We start from the raw sequence: 24,067 nt of genomic DNA, 5'->3' as shown, positions 1-24,067 counted from the left end.
GGGTTGGCATTGAGGCCCCAGAGGCAGGAGTTGAGACAGTCTCCACTCCCTCTTCCCCTCCCAGAGATACCACAGGGCACCCTGGTGTCTTCTCACTAGGGGCAGGAAGGAGAGCAGAGCACAAAAGGGAAATGCTTCAAGGGAAGGACAAGCAAGTTCCCCTTTCAGCCAGAGGTATTGAGGTTTGAAAAGCACCATCTGGTCTTAAACACTCACACACGCTGAGTCCTATGTTTGCACAGCCTACCCCGCCACAGCCTGTGGCTCAAGAATGGAGGGGTTCCTGCACAAGCAGTATACCATGGCCACCCAACCTTTATTTCTATGCTGACTTCTTTCTTCTGCTAGTTTGGAAGATGAGAAAGAGAAAAATCTCTTCTAAGTCAAGCACAGGAGACAAACACACGGACACAAAGAAAACATAAAATAAAAATTAAAAAGGTCCACTCATCACTTTCTTACACTTTACACAAAAATAAATTCAAAGTGGATGAAAGACCTTAATGTGAGAGAGGAAACCATCAAAATCCTAGAAGAGAACATAGGCAGCAACCTCTCTGGCCTCGGCTCGATGAACTTCTTACTAGACACATCACCACAGGCAAGAGAAACAAACGCAAAACTAATATTGGGGCCTCATCAAGATAAAAATCTGCACAGCAAAGGAAACAATTAACAAAACTAAAAGGTAGCCTGTAGAATGAGAGAAGATATTTACAAATGACGTATCAGATAAAGGGCTAGTATCCAAAATCTATAAAGAACTTATCAAACTCAATACTCAAAAAACAAATAACCCAGTTAACAAATGAGCAGAAGACATGGAATAGACACTTTTCCCCCAAAAAAAGACACATGAAAAGATGCTCAGCATCACTCCTTATCAGGGAAATACAAGTCAAAATCATGATGAGGTATCGCCTCACACCTGTAAGGATGGCTAAAATTAACAGCACAGGAAACAACAGATGTTGGCGAGGATGTGGAGAAAGGGGAACTTTCTTGCACTGTTAGTGGGAATGCAAACTGGTGCAGCCACTCTGGAAAACAATATGGAGGTTCCTCAAAATGTTAAAAATAGGACTACCCTACAATCCAGCGATTGCACTACTAGGTGTTTACCCAAAAGATATAAAAATACGGATTCTAAGGGATACATGCACCAATATTTATAGCATTGTTAATACACTGTCTATTGAGTTTATCAACAATAGCCAAACTATAGAGAGAGCCCAAATGTCTTATCAACTGATGAATAGATAAAATGTGGTATATATGTAATGGAATATTATTCAGCCATCAAAAAATGAAATCTTGCCATTTGCAACAACATGGATAGAGCTAGAATGTATTATGCTAAGTGAAATGGAATGATCTCATTCATATGTGGAGTTTGAGAAAGAAAATAGATGAGCATATGGAAAGGAGGAAAAGAAAAAAAGGAAAAAAAAAAAAGAAAAAAAGGAGAGAGAGACACAGGCCATAAAAGTCTTTTAAGTATAGAGAACAAACTAAGGGTTGATGGAGGGAGGTGGGCAGGGAATGGGTTAGATGAGGGACGGATGTTAAGGACACTTGTGTTGATCACTGGGTGTTGTATGTAAGCGATAGATCACTGAATTCCACTCTAGAAACCAATATTGCACCCTAATATTGCACTACCTAAAATTTAAATAATTTAAAAAAAGGTCCACTCGTAGGTAAGCATAATTGAGGAGCATACAGGGTGTTTTGAAAGCTGGTTTCCTGGATGATATGTGAGCTGTGGTCTCACTTGCTGACTCAAAGGGCACTAACGTATGCCAGGGTACAAAGGGCACAGTGGGTGCCAGGAGCTTTTTACTTATGGTCTCGTTTAATTCTTGAAATCCCATGAGAGAGATGTTGGTTCTTTTCATTCAAAAGATGAAGTTAAAAATCTGAGTAGTTTATTAATTTACCCAGAGGCCACACAAGCAGTAGGAGGCAGAAGCAGGTTTCATCATGGGTCCGTAAGGCTTCACAGTTTCGTGCTTCTTCCTGTCTTTTTTTTTTTTTTTTTTTTTTTTTTTTTTTTTTTTTTTTTTTTTTTTTTTTTAATTTTTTTTATTTATGATAGTCACAGAGAGAGAGAGAGAGAGAGAGAGGCAGAGACACAGGCAGAGGGAGAAGCAGGCTCCATGCACCGGGAGCCTGATGTGGGATTCGATCCCGGGTCTCCAGGATCGTGCCCTGGGCCAAAGGCAGGCGCCAAACCGCTGCGCCACCCAGGGATCCCCTGCTTCTTCCTGTCAACCAAGCTGCCTCTTAGTCATTTAAGACATAAAGGACACAGAGCCAATGGCATTAGAGAAGGGTAATGTGTTCCTGCGAGGGGCTTTGACATTTAGGGACACTCACCGGGTCTTTGTAGGACTGAGAAGCAGTCTGGAGCCCAGGAATGGATGTTTCGGTTGTCAAGCTCTTGCTCTTGGCCATCTGTACTGAACGACAGGCCTAAAGATGACCGAGACCGCAGAGGAATGATACCCTTCAGTTCTTCCCATAGGCTCCATTTATAACTAGGCAATACGTTGCTATAGCAGCTGCCCACTGTTTGTTCCTAAACTTAATCTCCACCATCCAAGATGCTCATCCATGTAGGAGAGAAGAAAATCCATCTTTCCACACCTCTTGGCATCTGGTCCTCTTCATTATCCAAAAAGAGCAAGTAATCCAGAGTCTTTGTTTTGTCATTGTATTTAAAGAGAGGAAGAGGAGGGGAAAGAGCTTTTGATTTGCTGAATAAAAAGAAAAAAAATATAAATTATCATTGTAGAAAATAGTCACTTTGTCACCAAACTTTAGGACATTGTTTTGAAAACATAACGCAGTTACTTTCTTCAGGACAGAGCATCTCATGTCTCCATACAAATATGTTGTTTGGGGATCCCTGGGTGGTGCAGCGGTTTGGCGCCTGCCTTTGGCCCAGGGCGCGATCCTGGAGACCCGGGATCGAATCCCACGTCGGGCTCCCGGTGCATGGAGCCTGCTTCTCCCTCTGCCTGTGTCTCTGCCTCTCTCTCTCTCTCTCTCTCTCTGACTATCATAAATAAATAAAATAAAAAAAAAAACAAATATGTTGTTTGTTCATACAGACGAGCTTATAGGTTTTTGTCTAATGAATGAAATCAGAATATCCAAGTGTGTTTTGATATTCCCAGAAGTACCTGCATATCAACATAGATTTCTCTATCACTCTCTGTTTTTATCAACAAGTACTATCCACTTACTATGTCTAATGTAGAAAACCTAGAAGAAAAGGAAGATAAAATTTTCAAATACCCCCAGTAGTTCTATCCATTACCTGGTCTGTCCTTCCAGGCATGTTTTTTTAATGGGCTCAAACACACGGAGTCAGAATGCCCCTGGAGGCAGAGCCGCCTGGACTTCAGAGCCCGCACAGCCCCTTAAAAGCTGCGGATCTTGAACGAGTTGCTACATTTTTAAATTTTTTAAATTTTTAAATTTTTTTTATTTTTATTTTTTTTGCTACAATTTTTTAAACCTCAGTTTTCTCACCTGGACAATGAGAATCATAACTACTCCATGGAATGTCAGGAAGATTAAATGAAATATGAACAGCCCAAACAATGCAGCTGGTTGCAAGAAGCACTTGGAGAAATGTTTGCCTTTATGGTTATCACATATTACGACATCTAGTTTATTGTTACAACCATTATTAAAATGGGAATACTATTTTTCATCTGCTTTTGCGCCAAGTAGCATGCTGTAAGAATCTTGGTGCATACAGAAAGTACATTTCTGTAGCACTATTGTTAATGGCTATGGAGTATTTTTTTTTTAAGATTGCATTTATTTATTTATGAGAGACACACAGAGAGAGAGAGAGAGAGAGAGGCAGAGACACAGGCAGAGGGAGGAGCAGGTTCTCTGCAGGGAGGCGGATGCTGGACTCGATCCTAGGACCCTGGGATCATGACTTGAGCCGAAGGCAGATGCTCAACCACTGAGCCAGCAGGCGTCCCTGACCATGAAGTATTCTATCTTGGGGCTGTTGTGCAATTTACTCACCAGTTGGGACCTTCATTTTTTGTCCTACATCTTTTTAAAAATCTCATTTCCGTTTATGGTCTAGCAGAGCTGACCTTGCAAAAGAGGGCTGAACTCACTTTTTGCTTCAGAGCTCTTTCCTTCCCTTAGGTAAGGTCCAACTGTATAGTATCCACAATTACTGACCTGCCATGAATGAGCTTCAGATGCCTCCCAGGTGGGCTGCGCATCAAATTAGTCACAAATGTCAGTGTCGCGGGGCGCCCACTTACTAGGAGTCTGTAACACCTGTTGTTTAAGATGCGTGTCTTCTATTCTCCTCTCTGTCAAGCCCTGAGGAATAGGATGATCAAAACTTTCCATAGGCTTCCTTGCTTGTAGAAATGACTGGTGTGGGAGGAGAGGAGGACACATTTCTCTCCTTTCTGGCCTCACATCAGCCACAGCCCTGCTCCCCCGCCTCCTGTGCTGTGGCATTTCCCTGGAGAGTTCTGGGTGGCAGCGTGCGCCTCCTCTGTGCGTGCGATTGTCATGTGGCATCGGTGACCTCGCCTGCATCCCACTGACCCCTGTGGCCTCGTCTGTGCGGAGGAAGGAAGGACGACGGTGGAGTCCTCTTTAGAGTCTAATCTTAATGGAGTCTGATTCCATGTATTTTGTTGACCTTTAAAAATTGTTCAAGGGCTGTTTTCTTTGAAGAGACGTTATCAGGCTCCACTTTGGCGTCGTGATTCAATCAACAGTCTAATCTCTTTCTGGTGAACATATGCTCGTGAGATGAGCAGTGAGGGGGAGGAGCACATGGATACTAGAGCTCTGTGCCGGGCCTGGGGACACAGCGCACAGTAGAAATGGCCTTTACTTGGAGGAGCGCTCAGATAAGCAGGAGAGACAGGTAGAGTTAGACATACGTGCAGGGCGATGAAAGAAAACAGTAAAGGACATTCGGGAAGAAGGGAAAGACAAGTGGAATGCCTCCTGAGACGGTCCAGGAAGGCTTCCAGGGGAGGGTGTTCAAGCGGAGCTGGGAAGCTGAGCTCGCTGGACAGAGGGAGCTGCTGGTAGACATGGGAGCAGGGCAGGGGAGAGCCTGGCGCGATGGAAGGTCAGTACGGCTGGCGTGGAAGGTGTGGGTTGGAGGAGAGAATGGAGGGAGGTGTGTTTGGGGCCCTGGGCCCTAAGATGTTGGCCTGCCAATGGGGAGGTTTAGATTGTACCTGGAACGCAAGGCAGGAGAAGGTATTAGAGATTCTGAAGTGGAGGGAATTTGGATTGCCTGTAGAAATATCTAAGAAACACAGATTTTTTCAGCAAAAAAAAAAAAAATTGCTTTGGGTTTACATTGGGTCTACTGCCCTAATATGTGAGGTAACCTGGCCAACCTGGAAATGTGGAACATAATACATTCCATGGGGTCTTTGAGTTCAGGGCGTGTGAGCACTCCCGGCTGACCCTGCTGGGTTTTCCTTGACCTTGACCAACATCCATGGGGTAATGCATGACTCTTTCATTGTGTCCCCGTAGGAAACCTCCGCCGAAGACCTCCTGAGGTTGACATCTAAGAGTTTACCTGATCTGACCAGTTCAGTAGAGGACGTGTCCTCTTGGACCGACAACGAAGACCAGGAGCCAGACGGGGAAGAAGACGGCTCATCTTCCGTCCAGGGGGCAGTAAGTGCACCTCTGCTTTCCCCAGCTGCTCTGCCAAAGCCATGTGTCCCTGAGGATGTCGATGGTGGGGTCGGAGGTACTAGCTGAAGGTAGTAGGATAGAGCCCCAGATGGGAGAGGACCACAGGGCGTTCTTTTAATCTTTTTTTTTTTTTTTTTTTTGGTCAGGATCTTCCAGACAAATCTGTGAGGGCAATGATTTTCATTAATGAAAAAACATTGAAGCTGGAAATGGGATGAGGGCGCAGCTGTGTATTTAAGTTCAGAGTGTATATCAATTTCTAGGGTGCGTAGTAGCTCATATATACAAGGATCTCACTGCTGCTTTCGGATGCAGCGTTTGACAACTATTGGTTGTGAATTCAAACTGAGCCCGAGAGATTCTGGTCGAGAGTGGAGTGTTGCAATAACACAAAGCCCGTTCAGGCCAAGCTGTGTGGGTATGTTTTCCGAAGCCAGGCCCCTCGCGAGGCCTGTGGTTCTTCTGAGACGGCCCGGGTGTCTCATGCCCTCGTGGGCTGTCCTCATGGGCTGCCTGGCACGGAGTCACGAGGGCTTTCGGTTAATGGTGATTGCAGTGTGGCTCCTGGGTCCCTCTTTGGATCCCAGGTCTGCCAGATGTGGCATTTCTGGTGTAAATTCTTGCCAGTTCTTGGTCTCCATCCAACCAGCCATGGGGAGGGTATCTTCCATCTGCCATCTGGAGCCACTTACTCTCTCCCACCAGCACTACACCTAGGCAGAGTGGGTAAGCATTGGAAAATGAGTTTTGGTCATAGTTAGGACTTAAAGACCCAAAACTGCATGTTTTATCACATTTATACAATATGCTATCTTATTTCAAAGAAGAAAAAGTTGCTTTTCTCCTTTCTGTTTTGATCAGTGGAGATCCAGGGCCACTGAGTACGGTCGTGTGGGTGTGGACTGCACAGAGTGCTGCGTTGAAGGAAGCACTGTTTGAACCAAAAAAATAGTCTTTTGTGTTTATTATGACAGTTTCCTGAAAGATGGCAGTGAAGAGTTTTGCTCTAGCAAAATCAACATATTAGGACAGTTTTCCAATCAAGGAAGGAAAGCATCTTAAAGAAGAGATACCTTTTTGTAATTTGCCCAGAGGCATTGTATAAACCCATTGTTGATTTGAAAGATTTTTCTAGCTGCTTTACCTTCAAAGGAGAATTTTCTCGGAACACTAACCCATAAAGCAAATAAACCAGAACTGAACGAAGTTAAGGCGAACAGTTTAAAAATAACTGTGTGATTATTCCCATCTCTTTGTACTATGACACCATTCAGTGGTTTCTCTTACTTTTATTAAGGGTAGAGACCAAACTAATTTGAGGGGCCTACACTGCTTCCCTGACTCCTGCTTATTTCTTGAACCTTACTTCTCACTGAGTTCATCACTCCTAAGCAACCACCACCCTACCCTTCCTGCCGTCCTTCATGATGACTGCATGTGTTTTTTGCCACAAGACCTTTGCAAATGCTATTATTCTCTCTCTCTGGAATCCTCTGCCTGAATAAAAGGCCTTCTATCCGCCTTTGGGATCCCCCAAAGTGTTACTGCCTCAGAGAAACTTCCTGAATATACCCATATACATTAAATCTCTTAGCTCTGATAGTATGACTAAGTGGCTCTCTGTGAACTGCTTGTCATATTTGGATCTGTTTTTTTTTTCGATGCAAGGAATTTTAATTAAATTGGCATAGTTAAGACCAAAAAGATAAAGTGGACACTGCCAGCTTATCTTCAGCCATTGCCTTTAACAACAGGCTAGGGAACGCAACTTGAAACACAGCTGAGTCTTGGTGTTCTGAGACAGTGAAGGGATTTCCTTGGTATTTAAATATATTAATATAACCAGTTATATAAATCTAAATATAAAACCAATCTGTAAGTTTAGAGGTGGCATTTACCATCTCTGTGAAAAGCGGAACATCCCTAATCAACTCCAATCATATTTTTAGAAGGGGAAAACAGTGACAGCAGTGACAGCTGAACCAGAATTACCATCAAAGTTCAAAAAGCTGATCATATTCATTTAGCCGCAAGCCAATCTTATTTAAATCAGGACTGTCCCAGAGAAACATTCTATCAGTCACTCATGATCTGAATTCTGGTCAATGAGATCAATTTAAATAAATATGGCACACATAAAAAAAAGTCATGAGACATTTTTGTTTTGTAATAAATAAGGTGATGGCCAACTATTACCCCTCAGTAGCTTTTTTGAGATAAGCTATTAAGTCAGTTCTTTCCCGGGTCTTCTTAATGCCAGCAAAGATCATTTTTGTTCCAGGGATGTACTTCTTGGGATTCTCCAAATACTCCTTCAGGGTCTCCTCTCCCCAGGTGATGCCTTTGTTCTTGTTGGCATCGGTGTAAGAAAATTCAGGGGACTGACCTGTCTTTCGCCCAAATCAACCATGGAGAGTTGGCCCAGCCTTGTGCTTGCCTCCCTTTTCCACTTCTTTTTTTTTTTTCTTTTTAAATTTTTTTATTTATTTATGACAGTCACACACACACAGAGAGAGAGAGAGAGAGGCAGAGACACAGGCAGAGGGAGAAGCAGTCTCCATGCCGGGAGCCCGACGTGGGATTCGATCCTGGGTCTCCAGGATCGTGCCTGAGCCAAAGGCAGGCGCCAAACCGCTGCGCCACCCAGGGATCCCTCCCTTTTCCACTTCTGAACAAAAATCTTCTTGCCCTTCTCAACATCACCCATTTTTGAATCGCTTTACTGAAACGAAGATGCCCATTCGCAAGCCGGGTGTCCCGCTCTCTCACATTTGGGTTTGTGATTATTTAATTAAGATCTGTTTTCTCCCAGCCAACTCTAAATTCCATGAGGTAACATGACGACTGGATTGGGTTCCCAGTGAATCCCTAGAGTTTAGCCACTACATCTGGTGCTGAGTTCTAAATAACAAAATGAATTTAAAAACAAACAACCCAACAAGTGTTTCATTGAACGCTAATGAAAATGACACCCAAATTAACTGGATTTATCCACCAGAAAAATTATGATTACTTCAAGGCCCACAGCTAACCACCCCATGGCAGTCTTAAGGGGCCTTTATATTACTATCCACATCCTAGTCCCCTTAACCTACAGGGACCGTCCTCGAATAAGCCTTGAACAGGCCTGAGCGTCAAATGTCTCCTGCAGGCCACCTCTCTCGCTCCTACCTACCCTGCCCTGCCTCCCCGTGACCTCCCAGCACTGGAGGCCTCCATTCTCTACGGTGCCACAGCAGTGCCCCCTCGGCTCCTTGTTATCTGGGGCACAAGAAGGGGTTCGGAGGAGGTGCAGTCCCACCACGGGCTGCTCAGCTGCAGCATGCCTCCCATATTTCGCCCTGCCCGCCAGGCTTCCATCACTAGCAGCTCTCCAGCCCGGCTCCATCCCAGGCGCCCCCCCTCATGCCCACTCTGCAGAGCTTGGCCTGCTCAGGGGGCTCCTAGGACAGCTCAGCCAGTTTGCCACCGAGCACTAAGCAATCTCAGGAGCTTACAAAGAGGAAGGGTCTGCAGCACATCTGCACCCCCTCTGGTAAAGCCCGGAGCCCTGTAGGTGACACCGTCGGGCTTGTCGAGAGCTTACGGTCATACGCGTTTTCAAAAATTCATAATTCATGGGGCACCTAGGTGACTCCGTTAAGCATCTGCCTTCTGCTCTGGTGGTGATCCCGGGGTCCTGGGCTGGAGCCCCACTTCCAGCTCCCAGCTCAGCGGGGAGCCTGCTTCCCCCACTGCCCCTCCGCCCTACTCGTGCATGCAGGCACATTCTCTGTCTTTCAAATAAAGAAGTAAAATAAAATAAAAAATTCATAACTCATAGTCTCTTAAAAAAAAGCAAGCAATTATTGAATTGCAAACATTTTATACTAAATGCTTTAATAAATGAGCCTTTATAGATATTAAATACGTTATGTTATATATTTTAGCCATATTTATTTTTACAAATTTATAATTTATTTGTTATAATTTAAATGATTTTTTATTACAATACTATTTTCACTATATAAATGGTTTTTTCTCAAAAAAAATGCGTAAGACAATATAAATCACCCACAATCCTTCTAGTCAAAGATAGCCATATTTAACATTTTATTTTATTTTTATTTTTTCAAGATTTTATTTATTTATCCATGAGAGACACACACAGAGAGAGGCAGAGACATAGGCAGAGAGAGAGAGACACAGACTCCATGCAGGGAGCCTGATGTGGGACTCGATCCGTAGTCTCCGGGATCACGCCCTGGGCCTAAGGCAGCACTAAACCACTGAGCCACCCAGGGATCCCCCATATTTAACATTTTGTTACGACTTTCTATTTGATATTTTTCCTTAAGAATATTTGTATTTTTAAAAATTCTAGTATAGTTAACCTACAGTTTATACTATAGTGCTTCAACATTTCTGTACATTACTAGGTGCTCATTGTGGTAAGTGTACACTCTTCATCCCCTTCACCTGATTCTCCCATCTACCCACCTCCCCTCTGGTAACCATCAGTTTGTTCTCTATAGTTAAGAGTTTGCTTTTAGTTTGTCTCTTTTTTCCTTTGTTCATTTATTTGGTTTCTTAAATTCCACATATGAGTGAAACCGTACAGGATGTGTCTTTCTCTGACTTCTTTCACTTAGCATAATACTCTAGGTCCATCCGTTGTCATTACAAATGACAAGACTTCATTCTTTTTTACGGCTGAATAATATTCCAGGGCGTGTGTGTGTGTGTGTGTGTGACATCTTCTTTATCCATTCAGCTATCATGAACACTCAGCTGCTTTCATAATTTGACCATTGTTAATAATGCTGCAGTAAACATAGGGGTGCATATATTTTTTTGAATTAGTGTTTTTGTATTCTTTGGGTAAATACCTAGTAGTGGAATTACTGGATTATATGGTAGCTCTATTTTTAACCTTTTGAGGAATAGCCATACTGTTTTTCCAGAGTGGCTGCTCCAGTTTGCATTCCCGCCAACAGTGGAGGAGGATTTCTTTTTTCTCCACATCCTCACCAACACTTGCTGTTTCTTGTGTTTTGATTTCAGCCATTCTGACAGGTGTTAGGTAATACTTCATTGTGGTTTTGATTTGCATTTCCCTAACGATAAATGATGTTGAGCATCTTTTCATGTGTCTGTTGGCCATCTGGATGTCTTTGGAGAAATGCCTGTTCATGTCTTCTACCCATTTTTAATTAGATTACTTGTGGTTTTGTGTTGAGTTGTGTAAATTCGTTGTATAGTTTGGATATTAACCCTTTATTGACTATATATCATCTGCAAATATCTTCTCCTATTCAATGGGTTATCTTTTCGTTTTGTTTGTTGCTTCCTTTGCTGTGCAGCTTTTTATTTTGATGAAGTCCCAATAGTTCATTTTTGCTTTTGTTTCCCTTGTCACCGGAGACATGTCTAGAAAAATATTACATGTCTAGAAAAATATTAAGACTGATGTCAGAGAAATTACTGCCTGTGCTCTTTCAGATTTTTATGGCTTCAGGTCTCACATTTAGGTCCTTAACCACAAAGTTTGTGTGTGTGTTTATGGTGTAAGAAAGCGGTCCAGCTTCATTCTTTTGCATGTTGCTGTCCAGTTTTCCCAACACCACTTGTTGAAGTGGTGTCTTTTCCCCATTGCATATTTTGGCCTCCTTTGTCATTAACTAATTGACCATATAGTCATGGGCTCATTTCTGGGCTCTCTGTTCTGTTCCATTGATCTATCTTATTTTTGTGCCAGTACCATACTGTTTGATCACTATAGCTTTGTAGTATTATCTTGAAATCTGGGATTGTGATACCTCCAGATTTTTTCTTCAAGATTGCTTTGTCTATTCAAAGTCTTTTGTGGCTCCATACAAGTTTTAGGATTGTTTGTTCTAGTTCTGTGAAAAATGCTGTTGGTATTCTGATAGGGTTGCATTAAATTAGTAGATAGGGTTGCATTAAATTAAAATACACATGTATTTTTTAAAAGATATATTTACTTGAGAAAGAATGAGAGAGTGCCCATGTGTGCAGGGGGTGGGGGTATGTGGCGGCAGGGAAAGGGGGTGCTAGGTATGGGGAGGGGCAGAGGGAGAGAGAGTCTCAAGCAGATTCCACACTTAGTGTGGATCCTGACACAGGGTTCCATCCCACAACTCTGAAATCATGACCTGAGCTGAAACCAAAAGTCAGACACTTAACTGACCATGCCACCCTGGCACCCCAGCACACATGTATTTTTTTTTAAGATTTTATTTATTTATTCATGAGAGACACAGAGAGAGAGGCAGAGACATAGGCAGAGGGAGAAGCAGGCTCCATGCAGGGAACCTGACACAGGACTCAATCCCAGGACCTCAGGATCACGACCTGAGCCAAAGGCAGACGCTCAACCTCTGAGCCACCCAGATGCCCCTTTAATTGATCCTATATTTACTTTTAAAACTTGGTATGATCTCAGTGATATAATCATGAACATTTTCCCCATGTCATTAAAGGAGGCTCTGAAACATGATTTATAATGGCTAATATTCCATAACATAGAAGTGCCATATCTTATTTCACCAATTTTCTAACCAGAAATTACATTTTCATCAATCGTATGTATATTTGATTTTTTCAAAATTATAAAGAATATTGTATAGAATATCTTCATCCATATATCTCTGCGCATTTTTTTAATTTTCTTATTTCCTTAAGTAGCTTGAAGCAGAATTGCTTAGTCGAAGGTTTTCTCTGGAGAAATTATTTATGCTATTTAGACATTTGGCAGTGGCCAGTTCCCATCATCACCAATAACATTATATTTTTTAAAAAGTTTACCAATTAATCCTATATTGTTTCATATGTTTATTGTAGTGTTGGCACATCAGTGCATTATGTGATAACATAATTTGTTAGGGAAACTCAGCGTTAATTCTCCAGAAGTGTGTGTTTCAGTGCAGTATAGTAGGGATTCCCCGTCATGTCACCCCAGGCTTTCATCGGCAAATTCCAAATGCATTATCCATGACAGCTCTCCCTTCTCTGAGCCTCAGACACCACCTCACCCACTTCGCCTTCTGCTCTGCCTCCCCCCAGAGCACTCCCAGAGGAGTGGACACCTGGGCTTCTTCCTGGATCTCCAGTAATGCCACAACGCCAATCATGTGTTACCATGCTCTTGAGCTCTGGTTTCAACTAGAAGACCTGAGCCTGAGACACAGCCCTGCAGGACCTGCAAGTGGGCAGCTGGCACGAAGTATTTTCTGGATTTCACAATGTGCCCAGGGTCTCCCTTGCTGTGCCTTGTAAAGGTAGTGAACTCTTGCAAAAACAAAAACAAAAATCTATTTTTCAGTTCTGTGTTTATAATCCAAGACTCTCTGTTTTATCATTTTTTAATGCTAATGAATCATTTAAATGAAAGAAACCTGGTACTGTTCAATCAAGTTACAAAGCCTTCTATTTCACAGATGATAATGATTAAACCTGCTGCCAAACTCCACTCAGACATTGACTATTTCTGCACCTGTAAGTCACAGTATGCTGTAAGCACTTAGCTGAATAAATATAATACAAATGCTGAGGATCTGTGATGAGCACCCTTAGGATTTATTTTTCATGGCCACAGTAGACAGCAATGAGATTTTCCTTTCAAAAATGTCCAGGCGTGCTTAGAATAAAACCATATGGTGAATATCAAATTTGAGGAGTAGAGGCAGGAGAAAGGGAATGGGAATGGGACAGTGAAATTCCATGGTCACTTGCATAAGTGTCAACCATCCCTGAGGGGTCTGGCTTCAATGGCAGGGCTCTCTCTCCACCTTCCACTGCTCACCGCCCCCCCCCCCCCATATTCAATACAAAGACTGCCAATTTGGTCTTGGCCAGCTCAGTCTAGCCCTACCCCCATGCAGGCTGTGGTCCTGGTCCACACGATTGGCCATTCTTTCTCAAGTTTTTCTTCTCTACTTTGTCTTGTGCTCTGCAATGACAATTTGGAAACAAGAATCTGGCCATGCCACTTAATGGAATAAAATCATTCAGTGACCCTCAGTCACTCTGGGTTAAACTCCTTAACATGGAACGCCATCAGCTCCAGCCTGCCTGCACTGACGTCCGTACATGCTCCCAGGAGCCCTACACACACACACATACACACACACACACACACACGCCACATGCACGCACAGAGCCATCTCCTAGCACTGTTAGCTCTACATCCCCCAGTTGCTCCAGAACTCTCCACTACTTTGTACCAGCTCTTTCTACTTGGAAGATATTTGTCAGCCCAGCCCAAACGTCAGTCTTCCCCATAAGTAAACCTTTCCCTGACCCCCTTCAGAGTTACTTGGTCTGTGCTCTGCACTTGCATAACACTGTGAATAGACGTCTGCCACCGTGCTTACCATCCTGTTTTCATAATTTACCTCTTCATTCTTCTATCTTCCTCATTAGATATGAACGTTTCAAGGGCAAGACCATGGTGCCATCAGCATCTCTGTCAGTTTAGGATGGTAGCAGGTCTGGGATATAATAGGCTGAAAAGAGGAAGGACTCTCCCGTGATCTCTTGTCATTCCTTGACCACTTCTGATCTGTCCCTTGGTGCTCACCTAGTCCTCGTATGTCCTTGAGGTATAAGCCCGAGTCTGAGAGCCTCTGACTCTTATGCTTCACTCCTCTTGCTCCCCAAATTCCTCTTGCCCCCAACACTCATCTTGCCTGGGCCCATCTCCATCTACTCTTTGGAGAAATTGGCCCCTGCTGCTTCCACCATTTAGGGTATCATGCTGTGGGGCATTGCAGTGCTGCAAGATCTGGCCTTGCTGCTGATAGAAGAATCAGGATGAGTAATTCCCTCTGGTCCTTGTGGCCAACTGAGGGAGCCTCCACTCAGTTGCAGGTTTTGCACACTTGGAACCCAGATGGTGTAATGCAGCTGAGTGTGGAAACCTACGTAGGACACAAGCCGTAATTCCTCTGCTGCATGCCAACATCCCCATAGAAAGGAGAGTCAGTGTTGAAAGCAATTGAGATGTTTTGCTTTGAGGCATTACGCATGTGCCCTCATCTCTGGTTATCTAAGCACTAACCTTTCTCTCAAGGACCAGATCAAGTTCAGAGTTATCTCCAAGGCCACCCTCTGCTTGAAACATCCATCAGCATCATGCTCTCTCTCAAATCCACTGATCACTGTTCCCTGGGCATTTAGCATCTGCTGTTCTCTATTTACTTGTTGCTGCTTATCTCCTTGGGGGAAGAAAGAAAATACTACTTAAAGTTTGTAAACTTTTGAAGTTAGGTATATCTCTTTGGGCTCCCAATATCCACTGGAGAACTTTGTCTTTCATACTTACTCAGGGGATCCCTGGGTGGCACAGCAGTTTAGCGCCTGCCTTTGGCCCGGGGCGCGATCCTGGAGACCCGGGATCGAATCCCACATCGGGCTCCCGGTGCATGGAGCCTGCTTCTCCCTCTGCCTATGTCTCTGCCTCTCTCTCTCTGTGTGACTATCATAAATAAATAAAAATTTAAAAAAAAATACTCAGTACATATTTCTTTTTTTGATAGAGAGAGAATGGGGGGAGGGGGAGGAAGCATGTGTAAGGAGGGGTAGGGGGAAAGGGACAGAGAAAATCTCATGCAGAGCAAAGCCCAACATAGGGCTTGATCTCATGACCTGGAGATCATGACCTGAGCCAAAATCAAGAGTTGGACATTTAACTGAGCCACCCAGGTGCCCCTAAGTACATATTTCTTGATCATAAAGCTGTCTCTAGAGCAGTGGTTCTCAAGGTGTGTTCCCCAGACCAGAAGCAGCGGTATCACCTGGAAAGTTGTTAGAAACACAGATCCTCAGGTCCCACCCTGGACCTGCTGAGTCAGAAACTCTGAGGTTGGCAGCCAGCAACGTTGTTTACCCAGCTTTCCAGGTGATTTGGACCCAAGGTAACATTTGAGAACTCCAGAGCCCTCCGACAAAATAAGTGGTAACTGTTTTGTTATTAGCGGCTTCAAAAAAGCATGTATTCCTTTCTCAAGTACAAATAATTATAGTTCATCTTTGTAAAAATGAGATTTTTCAGGGGAAAAAAAAATCTAGCCTCCTGAGAAAGTGACTCTTCTCTTTTAACATGAAGAGAGGAAGAAGAGTTTTAATATGACAGGGCATGGATTGGGTGATACCTCTTAAGTGGTTAGGAGCCTGTCTCTCCCCTTTTTGTATTTTAACAAAAACAAAACTGGAAGTAATGATTGTCTTGCCAAACCTGCAATTGTCAAGGCCCAGCTCGGAAGAGTTTGTTTAGCACATCAATCAGCAGGCCTGTATCCGGCTTCCTTTGACATCAAGGGAATCAGTTCTAACATTTTTGGAATCACCAGTACGGAAAAATCTTAAAGAACTTTTGGGTGATTAGAATTTAAGAAGGAATAAAGGACCTCGTCTTTCAAAAGGAAAGAAGCACCAAACTGGATCTTACGATTCTGTAAGTGATACTGGTGTTTGATTCTTTGCTGGTGGAAGGATCATGAGGTGTGAGAACCTGAATTACAGTCTTCTGGAAGAGTTAGCACCTTCGGGGGGTGGATATTAATCTACATATGGGAAAAAAAAAAAAGGACAGGAGCTCTTGTGTTTTGTTTGGATTGAATAACTGATAAAGTGTCGGCCCTTAGTTTCCAGAAGTGTTTGGGCAACGAGGGCTTGTATTGCCGTATCTAGAAGTACCTTTTCTGGTTGAGTCAAGCTGCCCTAGGTAGGAAACTCTGTCTTGGTTTGTGCCTAAGCTAGATTTTTTTTTTCTGGTGAATCGAATTAGAGCCTTATGCAAAGAACAGGGAGCACCAAGTATGTGAACTTGCAACTAGTACTAAAATGGGAAGAGCCCATATCTGATTGGAATCAGAGCTTCACAGAATAGGACGTTAACGCACGGAGGCTGACACAGGCCAGGCTGCACTTTTTGCAAGGGAAGCTCACATTCTTTGCCGACAGCTTCGGGGAGAGGGTGTTAAGACGAGGCGGCTCGTACAGGCTTGGGGGGCTGCGCTGTAACCTCCACGCTCCTCGGAGAACACAGCACCTGCAGCAACTGCTTAGAGATGTACCCACTCCCCGGGTCCCCTGCCCACAGGATGGTCTTCCCTTCCTTCTGGGCTTCCTCTTTTTACTCATCTAACTTCAGGACTCGCTTCTTCTAGGAAGTCTTCCCAGATACACATATCCTTCATGCCTGGACCCCCAGCATGTAATATGCCCTGGATTTTCCTTCAGCGTCCCTAACACAGATTATAATGATGCACATATTCACATGCCAGCTAGCTTGATGCCATCCTTCCCCATGAGTAGAGGACCCACCTGGGCAAGGACCATGTCAGGTTTGCTCCCTTGTGTATCCCAAGCGTTCGCTGTTGGCTCTCAATATGTACATATGTCTGGGATGGAAGGCTGTTGGGACAGGTGGATAGTTGACCTTGTCATGTTTGGTCATCTTCCACTGACTTGCCCGCCTTCACCAGCACACCATGAATTTAAAATGAGCATAGCGCTGATTCTGTCTGCAAATTAGAAAGCCTATCTGCCTCTTCCTTCTGGATTTTCCACCTGGCATAGGAATATTGATGATAGAGAAATCATTTTTCTAAGTATAGCATTGGGAAAACACAGCATATCTTTCTTTAAAATAGGACATTCAGGGCAGCCCGGGTGGCTCAGTGCTTTAGTGCCGCCTTCAGCCCAGGGCCTGATCCTGGAGACCCAGGATCGAGTCCCACATCGGGTTCCTGCATGGAGCCTCCTTCTCCCTCTGCCTGTGTCTCTGCCTCTCTGTGTGTGTCTCTCATGAATAAATAAATAACATCTTTTTTAAAAAATTAAAAAATAAAATAGGACATTCATGGTAGTTCCTCTGTAACAAGTGATTAGATTTCCCTACTTTTTGTTCACTTAAGGTTTGAAAGCTACAGCCTACAAATGGAACTTAGAACTTGATTTTTTAAACAAATCAACAGCAACAACAAAAGATCAAACATCCCAAGGGAGTTGGTGAAGTGGTACGTGGCCTCTAAGTGAAAAGACAAGCCAAAAAGGTACCGGGGAGAAGGGCATGGAACCAAGAGTCTGGAAGATGGAGATTCTGATAAATACAACTATGAGGTGTTCGAGCTACAGGGAACCTTGGGGATTAGCTGGTCCAAACCTTGAGTTTTCTCAGCTAGAAATGTGTGGTGAGAGAGAAGCCTACTGAGCTCTGCTTGTCCCCCAGACAAGTCATGTATATGGCAGCTACAAGGGAGAAGCAAAAGAAAAAGAACCCAGGAAAGAAAAGGTGAACATGCTCAGAAAAGTGTTCCCAGCACCTCTGAACTATGCCAGGGGAATGACTGTGTGGCAGACACATACGCCTGCCCGGGTAGCTGCGCACTCTTCCACGTGACTAACATGCACAGGGAGGCCGTGGTTTCAGCTGGCCATCAGATCTTCGGGGTCCGTGCTCGAGAGCCCTGTTTGCCTGGTTAGAGTGAGATAGGGCCCACGAGTTTATTTTCAGGAGCTTCCCAGGTGATCCTGATGCTCACCCAGAGTTTGAAAAGCCAATCTGGGGGAGAAGGTACCTGCCATCAGAAGCAGCAGGTTCAAATACACCCTTTGTCCTCCACGTGTCAACTTCCACGGCCCCTGAGTCTCCTGGCTAGGGGCTCCCCGAGCCCCCAAACCTGTCTGTCCACGGCTTTGACCCAAGGGGAGGTGTTAGGTGCCTAACTGCCTTCTCCTTTCCATAGTTTGGGATGAGGGAGTGAGGCCATGTGTTTGAGGTGCTCGTGGGAAACTTGGAAACAGATTCCCTCAGCCCACTCGGGAGCCTCCGTGAGCAGAGACATAAGTGAATCTCTTGGTCTTTCTTGTTGCCTTTGCAGAGCCCAGGCCCCAGTACACAGACTGGTGGCGGGATGCAAAGGCCCTGTTATTCCCAGCACCAGCTCAAAGCAGGCAGCAACACGTATACTGATCCCCGAGCTGTATATTCCCTTTCCACGGTCTCGGAGGGTGAACTGTACCCTCTCTTTCCCCTCAGAGCCCTCGACTTTCCCAGGCAGGCCTCAGTTCACCGAGATGCTCCATAGGCCACACTTCAGCTGGCTCAGGCCCGACGTAAGCGGCTGCGTGACGCTCAGTGCAAGCTGTAGAATTGCCAGAACAAGATAAGACAAGGCTGCAATTATTGCTGGTCTAGGAAAATAAGATTTAAATTTGGGGGTGGTTTTTGTTTGGTTTGGTTTCATACTGAAGGAGATGAAGCGATTATTTAAATAGGTGGGGGGAGAGGAAGATAAGAGTAATTATTTGGCCTGGATAAATTGCCCAGAAAACTGCTGAAGTTTGCATTAGGTTTTTTTCCTGTGGCACATTTTCTGGGGCCTGTTCCAACTCGTTACCTGGCTCTCTGCTGCATTTTCAAAGGAGCAGCTTGCACTTCTCAAGGAAGTAAACAAGGCAAGTGATTTGCATTTAAACACACGCACACACACAAATACTGGGTCCTAGGGTCTCAGCACAGTGGTCTCCAAAGCGGGGTGAACACACCCAGTGGGGGGTGGGGGGATGCCAGCCGATCCCTTGGAGTGTGGAGGAACCTTTGAGAACTTGTATAGATTTTATTTCGTTTTAGATTGTTTTGGGCTTTGCAGTGTATGCACACATTAGTACAGTAGCATAGGGTTATAATTTATGAATCTATATTGGTAGCGCCTGGTGGCTACGCCATCCACAAAGCTTGTTGACATTACAGCATGGAGCGTTATGAAACAGAGTTTAAAGAAATCCCCTTAGCGTGCAGTCAACTTTATTATCATCTTCTGAATTTGAAAAATTCCTTCAAATTTCAGTGAAAATAAAATATGGTCTACTAGAGCGCATAATAATATTTCTTTGCCCTCAAATGAACTTCTTTTATGAAAATGACACCATAGAAGTCATGAGGTGACTTTACAATTTCAGGTAAGTTGGTTCCTGTCTTCGTGTATTCCATTACCATATTCCAAGATGCCTTTCAGCCCTGCCCCTATTATGAATTTCCCTCTTATAAGTATCACCCCTAATAATTTAGTTTTATATGTCCTTTGGGAGCTTAAATCTGTGATTCACCCATTGAAATGTAAAGTAGGATATATTAAGACCTGAAGAAGGTGGGCAGTTCAGGAATGAAACTGAAATGAAAACTTTTTCTGCTTTAGACAAAATGGTGGCAGTTACACTGGAGGAAAAAAAATGGGATAATGTGACTCATGTGTGCACCGTATAGCTTAGGAAATCTATCTTATTTGTTTATGAGCTTCACTAAGCCTTGAAGGTAACAGAAATCCTTGAGATATGTGTGTCTTTTGAGACTGTAAATGGAGATCGTGCTGATACAGTCAGATTCTTACTCTCTTAAGAGAAACAGGATATCCCCACTTAGTTTCAATTCCAGTTATTGTGTTGGTTTTTTTTAGGAAAATGACAAAACCATTTTGACAGTGCATAGATGAGTTAGACAAATAGGCAATATATGCTAGAAAAAAACACACCTCACTGGAAGACTTCACGAGCAATGGAAGATTTGGAGTTTTTTGGGTATTTTTCTCTTTTTCGCTACATCTTATACAAAATGGTAGTCCAGAGCCTGGAAGTAAAAACTAAGCAAAATGTAAGAGATCAGAAGTTCCCTTGTGGAATCCAGGGCAGACATTTCTCAAAGAAATAGGGTTTTTTAGAATTAATAGAGTTTTCCCCACCTCTATTATTACTGTTGTTGGCTTGCCTAGCTTTTTGTTTGCTATTTGTTTCCTTGTTATTGATTGCCTAGCTTTTTATGTAAGTACTGGCTGATCTCAGTAAATGACATTTGCAGAAAAAAAAAAAAAAACAAAACCCGTACCTCTCCCTTCTGGTTCTTTCTCTTACACCTCCACTTGAAATATCCTTCCTCCTACTTCTGACTATCAAGATTTTGAAGTTCCCCCTCATCTGTCTAAGAGACTTTTCTAATAGTTCCATCTATGTGTAGATGTGTGTCATCTCTACTTCCTCTGATTGCCAACTTCATTTGTCTGTTTCTCACATCATAGACTTAAAATCAGAAAGACCCCTCCTGATTTATAAGTGGGGCAGATGTTTTCACGAATTTTTTGGTAAAGCTATTGTTTGGATATTCAAACATTTCTTTTAGCAACAGACATATTTACTTAATAGATATTTGTGGAATTATCTTTTAAGCTAATAGAGGCAGATAGGTAGACTGTGTGTCACACACACACACCCCCTCCTCAGCTCCAAAAGCTGAGGACATCTCTAATTCTTCCTCACACTCTTCACACTGATACCAGATACAACCTCAGAAGTGGGTAATGTGGCCCTGTGGGTACCCACAACCAGATCCTGGTAGGAGCCCGTATTGGACTATAGCCAGCCTGACATTGCCATCCGCATACTGAGGGCTATACTGGGTACTCTGGGGAATACAAAGAGGCACAGTCTTCCTCTCTTAAGAGGATTTATTATATTCCATAATGAATTACAGTTGTTACTATACTTTTCATATTCCCCTCTTCCATATAATAAGTCCTCAGGAGTCATATGTCATATTGACCCAGCAGAGAGACATCTGCTTCCTCCCAGGAATCCGGGAGGGCTCAATGGATGGGGTGGTGTTTGACTATTCCATAGGAACACCCACAGAAATGGGTGACATTCTAGAGCAGAAGAACAACATGCACAGTGGTCCTCAAATAGGACATTGTACAGCCCGTTCAAGGATCAACAACTAGTCTATTAAACACAGATGTTCCCTCTTGCTTTTAGTTCCAGACTAAGGAAATAACTTATCTTACAAGTGCTGGAGTCAATGATGGTTTTCAAGTTGAGTGATGGAGTCAGAGTATTTGTTTTAAGGCTACTTCAAGAGTGAGGCAGAGAGACAGCTAGACTGTAGAAAAGCAGAGCAATGGTGGAAGCAGAGACAGGAGTGGAGGCCTTTGCCGTAGCCCCCCTGGAAGTGACCAGAGCCTGAGCTGCAAGAGAGGTGGCCATGAAGATGGAAAGGCAGGAGGCAGTGGGACCAACTGGTGAGTGGAGGAAGGGAAGGGAGCGGGGCCAGCCCACCAGGTGGAGTGCAGGCTTCTGCAGAGCGAGGGCTCCTTAGAAAAGAAGAATGAGAAGAATTTCCTCCTCACCTGTTCTTGTGAAAGCAGGGCCAGTCCTGAGCAGTAGTTTGAATAGGATTTTGTTGACCTTTGAAACCAACTTCCTGTCACCAGCTCCTCCTCACTTGCTAGTCCCTCTCTTCACAGGGTTCCTGAAGCCTGGTGCCCTCATCCCGCCCTCAGCTCCTCTGCTGAGGGTACCCACAGTCTCCCCAGCCCCTAGGAGACTTCAGGCCCCCTTTCCTTCTCTGAGTCATTTCCCTCCCTTTCACTACCAACACCAATAACAAAAGAGGCTATCCTACAAACAAAATCTTTTTCCCTTTCTTCCAAGTGGTAGGTTGGTTAATAAAGCGATCTGATTAAACCAATCTTGATGGTGGCCAAAAATTCTGTGACACTTAGCACGTTTTAAAAAGAGAACCCTTGTTATTTCAAATGAGTCTCTTACCAGTGTCACTTAAAAATGAAATCTGAAAATCAAATCACAAAGCCTGGATGCCAAAGATGTTTTTAGAGGAAATACTGCGGTAGACCCGTAGGCCTTGTCTCCAGTAGCAGCTTCCTTAAGATGCTTCTGTTTGTCAATACCTTCCCTCCAACTTACTAAGTTTTGTTTCCTAAGACCTCTCAAGTTTGTTCACAGTGACTTTGAATAGGGATGGAGGTGGGGAGCTGGAGGGCTAGGACATGAACTATTCCTGTCAAGGCCAGATCATAAACATTTCAGGCTTTGCTGCCCAGTCTCTGTTGAAACGGTTCACCTCTGCCCTTGCAGTGCAAGAGCAATCATAGGCAATAAGTAAACTAATGGGTGTGACTGTCTTCCAATAAAACTTTACAAAAACAGATCTTGACCCAGATTTGGCCCCCAGGCAGCAGTTTGCCAAGAAGCTCATGTGTGAGCCTGGGACAGCCTCTCTTATTACCGCTTCCCATGTGGGCTCCCACGAGCACACCCCACTTTCCAGATTCTTCAAGAGGTGCATAGCCTTCGAAATCTATATCAGAGAATAAGCATGAAGTTGGTACCTGTGCTGGAAAATAAAGAGTTGAGGGTACTCACGTTGATCTAGAAGAGGCAACGGAAGGCCTCAGGGTGTCCCTGGAACTCACCGGCACACCAACACTTAGCTGCAATGTCTTCAGCCCAACTAGTTACTCTTCATCTAAAACCTACCTAAATGGTATGTTCAGTTAAAATGATCTTCTATTTTTCTAAGCTAGATAATCATGTAAAACTTTCTCTAAAACATTTGTATAGAGAAAGCATTTGTATGGAAGTGTCTTAATTCATCCCTTATCTTCTTTCCTCCATCCCTCCTGCTTGCTTCTTGGGTCTCTTTTTACATGTCTTTCTTAGAGCCCACCCACCGCTAGTTTTTGTGTGTCTTGGGGTTTTCCTACACACACGGGTTTATCATTCTGGATTTTAGGATAAGGAATATCAAGGGCACATGGGTGCCTCGGTTGAGCATCCGACTCTTGATTTCAGCTCCAGTCGTGATCTCAGAGTTGTGGGATTGAGCCCCACATCAGGCTCTGTGCTGGGTGTGGAACTTGCTTAAGAATCTCTTTTCTCTCCCTCCATCTCCCTCCCGACCCCTCCCTAAAAAAAAAAAAAAAAACCTAGTCCTGTTCCCAGAAATATGTCCAAGGGGAGCAGACAGCCAGCTCCTGCTGAGAAATGACCCTGGGATCTGCCTTTAGTAGCCAGCCCACAAGCCAAAGAAGAGCTCCAGGCTCCACATTTTTCTCACCCACCAGGTCATGGAACATGGTGAGAATGCGAGCTAGGTTCCCGCTCTGTAGAGAACGTCTGCACTCGCCTTGCCTCAATTTGAAATCAATACCAAGGAGGGACCTGCACAGATTCTCCTTCTTAGGATCCACAGCTTCTGTTATTTTTGAAGAACTGAGTCACTTGAGGACACAGTCCCCTCCTTGGGATGGTGACACATACAGACACACTACGGGGAGGCACACGTGGGCCAACGGCTGATTACAGTCCAACGTCCTTAAAGTGATTTCTTTGCCCCAACTTTCCAAGGGATGAAGAAACCTATTTAATTTGTTCACATAAAAAATCAGATTATCACCAACAAAGCGTGTGAAGCCCATTCACATTGTTTGGGGATGATCAATGGGAGGAAACCGGAAACGGGCTCCGAACAAGGACAATATTGTTCCAT

At 43.9% G+C, this 24,067-nt stretch overlaps 1 protein-coding gene across 1 annotated transcript in view; it reads left to right on the top strand.

Moving 5' to 3' along the window:
- Positions 1-24,067, top strand: part of PDZD2 (PDZ domain containing 2) — a 359,297-nt gene that overhangs the window by 275,829 nt on the left and 59,401 nt on the right. Inside the window, 1 exon segment of the mRNA XM_025436367.3 lies at positions 5,557-5,703. Within this exon segment, the coding sequence (XP_025292152.3) occupies positions 5,557-5,703 (147 nt within the window).

The sequence above is a fragment of the Canis lupus genome, chromosome 4 (assembly GCF_003254725.2).
Source record: "Canis lupus dingo isolate Sandy chromosome 4, ASM325472v2, whole genome shotgun sequence".
Lineage (NCBI taxonomy): Eukaryota > Metazoa > Chordata > Mammalia > Carnivora > Canidae > Canis > Canis lupus.
This window is presented reverse-complemented; position numbering and strand designations above follow the sequence as displayed.